Raw genomic sequence first — 11,338 nt, 5'->3', positions numbered from 1 at the left:
TACTACAACAGATTAATCAGGTCTTTAAATCTGATTGGTTGTCCTTTAGGAAAAATGGAACTCACAATATGTGACCAAAAATAATTTTTAAAGGATAAGAGGCTATACGCTAAATTTACTATTTCTTTTTTCAGCCTATCATTTTTACATAAAGTTTTAGTTTTCTGGAGCTGCTGCTTTCTTTTTCTCTGAATACTTATTGTCTGTTCATTGAAGGCTCCTACTTAAAAATTAGAAAGCTTTTAAACCTATGTTTCCTTCCTCAACTCCTTATTGAAAGCTAAAAATAACTGTTGTGCCTTTAACAATTTAAAGCTCTTTGATCCGTTTTCATCAGGGAGTATGAGGGAAGATGACAGATTTCCTAATTGAGAAAGGTTTTAATACACTAGTGTAAAACACCAAAAATTTGGTAACCTAGTTGACCAGGCTGGAATGCTGTGACATGCTCTCAGCTACTTCAGTCTCCATCTCCCAGGTTCAAGCAATTCTCTTGCCTCAGCCCCTGGAATAGCTGAGATTACTGATGCCTGCCACAATGCCTGGCTAATTTTTGTATTTTTTAGTAGAAGCGGGATTTTGCCATGTTGGCCAAGCTGGTCTCAAACTCCTGACCTCAAATGATCCACCCACCTTGGCCTCCCAAAGTGCTGGGATTACAGGCATGAGCCAGCATGCCTGGCTCCTATTCTCACTTACTTTTAAACATTTTATTCTCATTTGAAGTGCAGCAAGATTTTCTCTTCAGAAAAACCAGGAAACATTGAATTGTTACTAACATACTGATGTGAAACTACTTTTAAATCAGTCTCCATCTTTTTCAAGACTCTGTGAATTACAACTTTTTGTTTAAGAAAATAATTCAAATGTATTATATTTGCTGCTTCAAATTATTTTGATAGGCAAGATATAAATAGTTTATTTTTTAAGACAAGGGCTCACTCTGTTGCCTAAGCTGGAGTGCAGTGGCTCGATCACAGCTCACTGCAGCCTCTACCTCCCGGGCTCAAGTGATCCTTCTACTTTGGTCTTCTGAGTAGCTGGGACTACAGGTGTGCACCACCAAACCCAGCTAATTTTTGTATTTTTTGTAGAGTTGGGGTTTTGTCATGTTGCCCAGGCAGTTCTTTTCTTGGACTCAAGTGATCTGTCCACTTTGACCTCCCAAAATGCTGGGATTACAAATGTGAGCCACCATGCTCAGCCAAAAACTTTTAAATCTCCTTGAAACAACATTTAGATATAAGACATTGTAGAATAAACATATTTATATCATCACCTGGAATCCAGTGTAAGATTTCAAGGGTTAATAAACTTAAAAAAAAAATAGCTAAACCACAAACAAAAATTATTTTTTTCTTAACATTTGAAAGGCAAGACAAATTTTTAGGGAGCAGATATAAAATAACTGTGCCTTCATTCTTTTCTATTCACTTTTTGGCCTAAGCAGATACTAGATTAATTTCAGCTTCTTTTTTCTTTTCTTTCTTTTTCTTTTTTTAAACTAGAAACAGAGTCTTGCTATGCTGTTCAGGCAGATCTTGAACTCCTGGGCTCAAGTAACCCTTCTGCCTCTGTCTCAAAATCCTGGGATTACAGGCAGGAACCACCACGCCCTTTTAGTCTATGAATTAAAGTAGAAACCTTTGCTTTTCTTTTTCTTCCTGACTTAGACTTCCACCTTGTGGTGGCTCCTCAGTGACAGAGGTGCCCATGCAGCTATTCTCCCTTTTCTAGGGTAATTCATTGGTGACGTAGATCATCTTTCAACCAGGTCCATCTTCTGTACTCTGGCTGTCTTCATTGGTTTCTAGCTTTTCATTTGAGCTTAGGTCAGAACCACAGTGAATAATGGAGTAATTTGCATTTTGTGAGTTTTTACTTCCATCTAAAGGAAATAAGTCCTGTGGTAAAGGAAAAAGGAGGCAGTATGAATGTCTATTCTAGCAGAGAGCTCTTTTTTTTTTTGAGACAGCATCTCACTGTCACCCAGGCTGGAGTGCAGTGGCACAGTCGTCACTTGCACTTGCTGCAGCCTTGACCTCCCAGCCTCAAGCGACCCTCTTGCCTCAGCCTCCGGAGTAGTTGGGACTCCAGGCACTCACCACCATGCTGACTAATTGCAGAGGACTCTTAATCGCTATGCTATTATACGTGATTTTAAGAGCTGTTATTGTTGTTATTGTTATCACGGAAGTAGCATCATTAATTCTCCTACTGTTATTATGACTAACATTTGTTGAATACTTAAAAAACAATAACTAATACATAATAAATTATTTCAGGCCATGTTTAAGTGCTTTATGTGAATAAACTCAGTAAGTGATAATGAAAATTATCACCCACAGTCTTATTTTTTCTTGTCTTAACTCTCTGTTTGACCATTTAAACTTTCTTTTGTGATTTATTTATTTGACTGTTTAAGTATTTAGCTATTTTCTTTGGATATTGATTACTGCGAATTGTTCATGGCCAAGCAGTTTCATTTTTATACCTCATTTTTTTTTAGGGAGATATACTTCCCAATTCAGCTGATTATAAGTCCTCACTCATAGCACTAACTGCTCATAATTGGCTACTTCGTATATCAGCAACTACAGGAAAAATCCTTGAGAAAATATATCTTGGACATTATTGCAAATTCAGGTATTAACTGTGAGTTTATTATTCAAGATTTTATTTTAAAAATTTGAAACCTGTGGCCCAGGAAATTTCAAGCCTTTTTCCCCTGTCACTTTTCTAGTCGATATCCAGCTCTCAATTAATAAACCTATTTTCTTTTTCTCTCCTCATGACTGCATTTAGAGGTCTGAGTATAGAGACTCTCTACCATTTATCTTTATTTTTTTCTTTTTTGAGACAAGGTCTTTGTCTCCCAGGCTGGAGTGCAGTGGCACTATCTCTGTTCACTGCAGCCTCCACCTACAGGGTTCAAGCGAGTCTCCTGCCTCAGCCTCCTGAGTAGCTGGGATTACAGGTGTGCACCACCACATCTAGCTAATTTTTGTATTTTTAGTAGAGACGGGGTTTCCCTATGTTGGCCAGGCTGGTCTCAAGCTCCTGACCTCAAGTGATCTGCCCACCTAAGTCTCTTAAAGTTCTGAGATTACAGGCGTGAGCCACTGTGCCCAGCTGCCTTTTATCTTTGTATCCCTAAAAAGTAACTAACTTGCAGTAGTTGATAAGTAAACTTTAAAAAAATTCCCTGTATTCAACAAATAGTATTTTCTATGTAAGATGCACTTTATAGTAGATTTTCCTGAAGACTAGTCTGTTTCAGTTGAATTATCTGATGAGTACAATCTAAGAACTGTTATTTTAACTATTAGTTTTATAAATTAGTTGTAAATATTTGGAGTATGTTCATAGAATGTGTGAAAGTAACATTTTTAGTGCTTTCTATAACTTCCATTTTAAAGTAGAAATGATTATTTTGTTTTCTAAGTTTTGAATACTCTTAGATCAAAAACAATTTTTATTCACCAATGCTCTAGAAAGATTAAAATTATATATATAAATAGAAATATGTTCATATAGGGATATAGAGGAAACATTTTTGGTTATTTATTTTTTAAAATAGATCACTTTTAGCCGGGCGCGGTGGCTCACGCCTGTAATCCCAGCACTTTGGGAGGCCGAGGCGGGTGGATCACGAGGTCAAGAGATCGAGACCATCCTGGTCAACATAGTGAAACCCCGTCTCTACTAAAAATACAAAAAATTAGCTGGGCATGGTGGCTCGTGCCTGTAATCCCAGCTACTCAGGAGGCTGAGGCAGGAGAATTGCCTGAACCCAGGAGGCGGAGGTTGCGGTGAGCCGAGATCGCGCCATTGCACTCCAGCCTGGGTAACAAGAGCGAAACTCCGTCTCAAAAAAAAATAAAAATAAAAATAAAAAAAATAAAAAAAATAAAAAAATAAAATAGATCACTTTGCATTTATAATTTAAATAACTAAAAAATAATTTACTTATTTGGATTTTAAGTATAAGGAAACTGACCTAAACAAATAAATTTCTCATCATTCTTTTAAAAGATACTTGAGCTGGGACACTCCTCAAGAAGTCATTGCAGTCAAGTCAGCACAGAACAGAGGCTCAGCAGTGGTCCGGCAGGTATACATTTTTAAACATTCAATAAAATGAATTTTTTTCATAGAAATTTGTCTGCAGATTTGTTATGAAAAAACTAATGATCTTTTATTTCTGAAACGTGCTGCAGATTTGTTATGAAAAAACTAATGATCTTTTATTTCTGAAACGTGCTATAAAAGTTGATAGGATTCACGGCAACCTGGATGGTATCGGAGACCATTATTCTAAGTGAAGTAACTCAGAAATGGAAAACGAGGCATGTTTTCTCACTCATAAGTAAGAGCTAAGCTATGAGGATGCAAAGGCATAAGAATGATACAATTTACTTTAGAGACTCAGGGGAAAGGGTGGGAGGTGGGTGAGGGATAAAACACTACACATTGGGTATAGTGTACAAGGCTTGGGTGAGATGTGCAGCAAAATCTGAGAAATCACCACTAGAGAACTTATTCATGTAACCCAATACCACCCGTTCCTCAAAAACCTATTGAAATAAAATAATAATAAAAATATTAAAAAAAAAAAAAGTTGATCGGTAGTTTTTTTTTTTTTTTTCTGAAGCATGCTATTGAAATAGACTTTTCTCTCTTTCTCAAAGAAATATCCAGGATTTATTAGATTTTATAAAGTCTGGAAATTTATATTAAGAAACTTTTTGTTTCTATTGGTGACTTATGGGGCAATACAATGGAAAGCATTTATTGAGCACTTAAAAAATAGATATAGACTGCTTTTAGGGTTTTCTGTTTATTTATACACCAGGATACCTAGAAAAAACAAATACTTGCTTTCTGTCTCCCCTGTTGTAGTTCTTTCTCATTTTAAATTTAAATGACTTCAGTTTTTTCTCTCTAGTGTCCTTGATTGCAGAAAAGGCAGGCACTGATCTGAGTTCTTTACCTGTATTTACTAACTTAATCTTCAGCACATTCCTTACAGTAGATAGTTTCATCATCCCATTTTACAGATGAGGATTCTGAGCCCCAGAAAGACTAAGTAACTTATCCAACATCGTAGTGTTGGTAAGTGGTAGAATCTAGACTCAAGCTCAGGCAGTTTAGCTCCAGAGTCCCTGCTCTTAGGCACTACAGCATTTCTGTAACATGGACTGGCAGGTGAAGCTTATATAGAATTTTAGCATTTAAAAAAAAAATTAAGTAGTTCCTCTAATTTTACCTTGTGTAGATAATCACATCAAGCATTTCCTTATCAACCCTCCAGTGTATTCCCACACACTCCGGGTCTGTGAACTGTTTTTCATTCCTCTTTCTTCTCTGTTGTCTCCTTTTTCTGTATCCCGCTGAAGCCGAGTAAACTATGTTTTGGCTACTTCTACTTACTTTTTATCATGGTTCTCTAAATGTTTTCCTACCCTTTACCAATCCTGCCCAGTCACATTAATAACTGCCTGCCTTTTATTGGAATTTCCTTACCCTTTTCCTAATTTATTTAGTATGACAGCTAAGTAAGAGAAATGCTGTCTCTCTCTTAGTAATACTTCTCTCTTTATACTCTTACTCACTATCTGGCCTTTACTTTGGTAAAGGAAAATTCAGAAAAGTGGGATTGTATAACAAAGTAGCAAAATGTTTTGCTACTTTGAGAATTCTAAAAGTGTCCTGTCTAATGTACCTTTTTAATAATTTAAATTGCTAAATATCAATATGTTTAAGTTTAATTCTATATGTTATCATATATTAATATTTTACATTTACCATCTGATAATAAAAGTCTTGTCAGTGTTTCTATATTCTGGACTGTTTTCCTACAGTCTCCAGCCAACAACTAGTAGCTCTTAGTTGGGGTATATAAACTGTACTTTTCCTTTGGGTTTAAGGAACACAGAAGGAGTCTGATTTACCTTGAAGGTACTAGTTAATAAAAATGTATCCCTTTCAAAGCGAGAATCTTTTGGGCTTTAAACATTACAATGTTTTTTGTTTGTCATTTGTTTGTTTTCTAACTTTTAGTTATAGCAGTTTTGATTGGTGTTTCCAGGCTTAAAAGGTTTATTGAAGCAGAGACTGGCTGTGATGGGGCAGACAGCTTTACCTCACACAAATTTTAAAAATTCCCTTCAAATCTGTACTGGAGAAATAAAACAGATTGTTTGACATTTCATAGTGGCAAGAAATTGACTGGACCTTGTTCTTCAAAGTAGAGGGGCTATCCTCTTGAAGCAGAAAGTCACTCAAGCTTTCATTGATGATATTATTTCTCATTTCCTGTAGAGGAGTCGGCACAACACTACTTTTATGATATATTTATTTATTTAGAGACAGTGTTTCTGACACCCAGGCTGGAGTGCAGTGGCATGATCAGAGTTCACTGCAGCTTCAGACAACTGGGCCGAAGTGCTCATCTCACATCAGCCTTCTGAGTAGCTGAGACTATAGGCATGCACCACCATGCCTGGCTAATATTTTTTATAGAAACAAGGTCTTGCTGTGTTGCCCAGGCTGGTCTTGAACTCTTGGCCTCCCAAAGGGCTGGGATTACAGGCGTGAGCTAGCTGATCCAGCAACTTTCAAATGTTATGACCATGATAACTACATATCTTTTGATTAGGATCTTTTTTGTTCAAACTCCAATTCACAATATAAATGCATGGTATTTTATTGCTAAGAGATGTTTACTTTTGTGGATCTTTGTGTGTATGTATGCGCATGTGTGTGTCTAAAGGGTTGAAGCTTTAGTGGACATGTTTTGAATATGTTGCCTTCCTGTTTAAGTAACTTTGCAATCTAGATAGATGGATGTTTTCATAATATGAAAACGTCTGCATAACTGCATGCTAGAACAGATGGATGTTTTCAACTAATGAAGACAGAGTGTTTCCGAAGTGATTTTGAGAGCTGCCTGTAATTTTAGTCTTTCCCTCTAGGCAGGCATTCAACAACCCATTTTGCTGTACCTTGCAGTGTTCCAAGTTCTACCTTTTTCACTTATAGGGATTCTAGAGATCAACAAAAAGGTAAGAACTCATTTCTTATTTAATTGCAATATTAATTTTATTGACAATAAGATGTAGTGTCATTATTTATTTATGAAATGTTTGATTGGAAATGCTCCTTCACTATAAAAAGTTCACTAACCTGGTTTATGTTGTAACAAAACACATGAGAACATTTGACTTGGGACGAGAGCCTACTAATGTCCCTTCGTCTTTTTGTATGTTTTTATGCCTCTCAAGTGGATTGTATTGGATACCTGTGGTAATTAACAAACTACTATCTTATAAAATTACAAAATGAGTAAGGTGTTTTTTTCCCCCAGAGGGAACATTGCAAAGCTTGTTAAAATGATCATTAAAGGAAGATGAAAAGTTGCAACAAAATATCTCATTTTAATTGCAAGGAATAGGTCTAAAATTTGCTTTATGATATATAACAAGCCTTGTATTTAAATATGTGAATTTCCAGTTAATTCAGTTTTGGGTTTTATTATTGTTTCCATTTGTTCTTGACTTGTGGAGCAGTTATATGGGAGGAAAGAAGGAGCAAATTTCCTTTGAGTAAAAGAATGAATAGAATTCTACTTTTAAAAAATGTTTCTCTTGGTGAATATTTATTGAGCTCTTCTACAAGTCTTTAATTCAGCATCTGAAGTGTTGTAGAGGACAGTATCTTGAGGATCTACTGATGTTCATAAGCAAACAAGATGAATGTATTAAAATTTTACATTATGTAAGCATTGTATACTAAACTGCATAATGGCTAAAGAATAATATTAATTACCCTTTACTGCTTATTTTGTGCCATGCACTTTGAGTATTTTACAACATTTTAACATATATATTTAAGAAGTTAAGCAGCAGTCCTAGCTACTCAGACGGTTGAGGCAGGAGAATGGTTTGAGCCCAGGAATTCAAGATTGCACCACTGCACTCCAGCCTGGGTGACAGAGTGAGACTCTGTAAAAAAAATTAAAATAAAAAAATAAAAAGCAGGTACCTAAATCCTAAAGGCAGCAAGTAGAGGAGCTAAAATTTGAACCTAAATTTGACTCCAAAGTATAAACCAAATTTTAAAATAGGTTGGCTGCTTTATTATAGCACTCATTATTTTAAAATATGTTTGAATTGGCTGGGCACAGTGGCTCACACCTGTATTTTCAGCACTTTGGGAGGCTGAGGCAGTCCAATCCCTTGAGGTTAGGAGTACGATACCAGCCTGGCCTACATGGTGAAGCCCCATCTCTACTAAAAATATAAAAATTAGCTAGGGATGGTGGTGCATGCTTGTAGTCCCAGCTACTCAGGAGGCTGAGATGGGAGAATCACTTGAATTTAGGAGGTGGGTGTTGCAGTGAGCTGAGATTGCACCACTGCACTCCAACTTGGGCAGCAGAGCAAAACTCGATCTCAAAAAAAAAAATTTGAATTACGCAAGTCCTCTTTTTTTCTTTTTCTTTCTCTGTTTTCTAAAAATTTTCTTTATATATCTACATTTTAAAATTTTAAGTTCAGGGGTACATGTGCATTATGTGCCAGTTTGTTACATAGATAAACATATGTCATAGGGGTTTGTTGTACAGATTATCTTATCACCCAGGTTTTAAGCCTAGTATCCATTAGTTATTTTTCCTGATCCTCTCCCTCCTCCCACCCTTCACCCTCCATCCTCCAATAGGCCTCAGTGTGTGTTGTTCCCCTCTATGTGTCCATATGTTCTCGTCATTTAGCACCCACTTATAAGCAAGAACATGGACTATTTGGTTTCCTCTTCCTGTGTTAGTTTGCTAAGGTTAATGGCCTCCAGCTTCATCCATGTCCCTGCAAAGGACATGATCTTATTCTTTTTATGGCTGCATAGTATTCCATGGTGTATATGTACAACATTTTGTTTACCTAGTCTATCATTGATGGACATTTAGGTTGATTCCATGTCTTTGCTCTTGTGAATAGTGCTGCAGTGAACATATATGTGCATGTGTCTTTATATTTATAATAGGATTTATATTCCTTTGGGTATATACCCAGTAATGGGATTGCTGGGTTAAATGGTATTTCTGTCTTTAGATCTTTGAGGAATCACCACACTGTCTTCCATAATGGTGACACTAATTTCCACTCTCACCAATAGTGTATAAGTGTTTCTTTTTCTCCACAACCTTGTCAGCATCTGTTATTTTTTGACTTTTTAATAATAACCATTCTGACTGGTATGAGATGGTACCTCGTTGTAGTTTTGATTTGCATTTCTGTAATGATCAGTGATGTTGTTTTTTTCATGTGCTTGTTGGCCACATGTATGTCTTCTTTTGAGAAATATCTGTTCATGTCCTCTGCCTACTTTTTAATGGGGTTGTTTTTTTTTCTTTTAAATTTGTTGAAGTTCCTTGTAGATTCTGGATATTGGACCATTGTCGGATACATGGATTGCAAAAATGTTCTTCCATACTGTAGGCTGTGTGTTTACTCTGTTGATAGTTTCTTTTGTTGTGTAGAAGCTCTTTAGTTTAAGTAGATCCCATTTGTCAGTTTTTGCTTCTGTTGCAATTGCTTTTGGTGTCTACATCATGCCCATGCCTATGTCCAGAATGGTATTACCTAGATTGTCTTCCAGGGTTTTTATGGTTTTGGGTTTTACATTTAAGTCTTTAATCCATCTTAAGTTAATTTTTATATATAGTGTGAGGAAGGGGTCTAGTTTCAGTTTTCTGCATATGGCTAGCCAGTTATCCCAGCACCATTTATTGAATAGGGAATCTTTTCCCCATTGCTTGTTTTTATCAAGTGTCAAAGATCAGATAGTTATAGGTGTGCAGTCTTATTAATATTTCTGGGTTCTCTATTCTGTTCCATTGGTTTTATGTGCCTGTTCTTGTACCAGTACCATGCTGATTTGGTTACTGTAGCCCTTTAGTATAGTTTGAAGTCGGGTAACATGATACCTCGAGCTTTGTTCTTTTTGCTTAGGATTGCCTTGGCTATTCGGACTCTGTTTTGGTTCCATATGAATTCTAAAATAGCTTTTTCTAGTTCTATGAAGAACATCAATGATAGTTTAATGGGACTAGCATTAAATCTATAAATTGCTTTGGGTAATATGGCCGGTTTAATGATACTGATTCTTCCTTTCCATGAGTATGGAGTGGTTTTCCATTTGTTTGTATTATCTCTGATTTCTTTGAATAGTGATTTGTGGTTCTCCTTCTAGAGATCTTTCACTTCCCCAATAGCTCTATTCCTAGGGATTTTATTCTTTTTGTGGCAACTGTGAATGGGAGTTTGTTCATTATTTAACTCTCAACTTGACTGTTGTTGTACAGGAATGCTAGCAATTTTTGCACATTGATTTTGTATTCGGAGACTTTGCTGATGTTGCTTATCAGTTTAAGAAGCTTTTGGACGAGACGATGGGGTTTTCTAGATATAGGATCATGTCATGTGAAAAGAGGGATAGTATGACTTCCTTTCCTCCTATTTGAATGCCTTTTATTTGTTTCTCTTGCCTGATTGCTCTGGCTAGAATTTCCAATACACTTGAATGGGAGTGGTGAGAGTGGACATCCTTTCTTGTGCTGGTTTTCAAGGGGAGTGACAAGTTGTCTTTTCAAAGTGAGAAACTAGGATCAGTGAATTAAAAAGTCATGAACTAGTCAGTGTCAAAGTAAACAATACTTAATCCTTCTAAGAGATGACAAAAAGTAAAACTCATAATTTAATTGTTCTCTCTGTGCTTGTAGATTAAGTAATTATATGTACTTATTGCAGTCTACAACAGAAATGAACACTTGGCAAAGTCATAAACTGTTTTTGTTTATTCCTGTATGTCCAAGGTAATTGGACATGTTTCTATATTCCTATATTTCCAAGGTAATTGGACAAGGACATCTTCATTTAAGTAGTTTGTTTTTTATTAAGCTGGTAAATAGTATAAAAATAAGAATAATAGAAAAATATGCAATTTGAGAGATTTGGTTTTGAGTATTGTTACTTTGGGTTGAAAAACATTTTTCACTTACTATGTATCAAAGACTATCCAGGGGCTGGGCACATCTAATTAACTAAAAATGTATCTCTTTATAAAAAACATTTTAGCATGAAGAATGGGTTCTTGGAAGAATATGAATAGTAGATTAAATACTCATTTAGAATGACATGGCCCTGGTGTATGCCAGTGTCTATGAGGAATAGGATTTGGTATTAATAGATATTGACAATGCTATGAATCAAACGAATGCTAGTGCATCATTCCAAGGGATATGTGCTGCACTTCCATCAGTGCTCCAGTTGGAGAA

At 36.0% G+C, this 11,338-nt stretch overlaps 1 protein-coding gene across 7 annotated transcripts in view; it reads left to right on the top strand.

Annotated features, from left to right (window-relative positions):
* Positions 1–11,338, top strand: part of DCAF17 (DDB1 and CUL4 associated factor 17) — a 57,449-nt gene that overhangs the window by 9,676 nt on the left and 36,435 nt on the right. For all 7 annotated transcript variants that reach the window (XR_004273324.1, XM_032292993.1, XM_032292990.1 and 4 more), the window contains 3 exons: positions 2,510–2,646; positions 4,036–4,114; positions 6,978–7,067. Coding sequence is in view for 6 of the 7 variants with exons in the window: in XM_032292993.1 (XP_032148884.1) it covers positions 2,510–2,646; positions 4,036–4,114; positions 6,978–7,067 (306 nt within the window). In the remaining variant the exon portion in view is untranslated. The remainder of the gene's footprint in view (positions 1–2,509; positions 2,647–4,035; positions 4,115–6,977; positions 7,068–11,338) is intronic.

This window comes from Sapajus apella, unplaced genomic scaffold, assembly GCF_009761245.1.
Source record: "Sapajus apella isolate SASKATOON/1434 unplaced genomic scaffold, GSC_monkey_1.0 scaffold28, whole genome shotgun sequence".
In the NCBI taxonomy this organism is placed as follows: domain Eukaryota; kingdom Metazoa; phylum Chordata; class Mammalia; order Primates; family Cebidae; genus Sapajus; species Sapajus apella.
The sequence above is the reverse complement of the archived record's forward strand: the minus strand, read 5'-3'. Positions and strand labels throughout refer to the sequence as shown.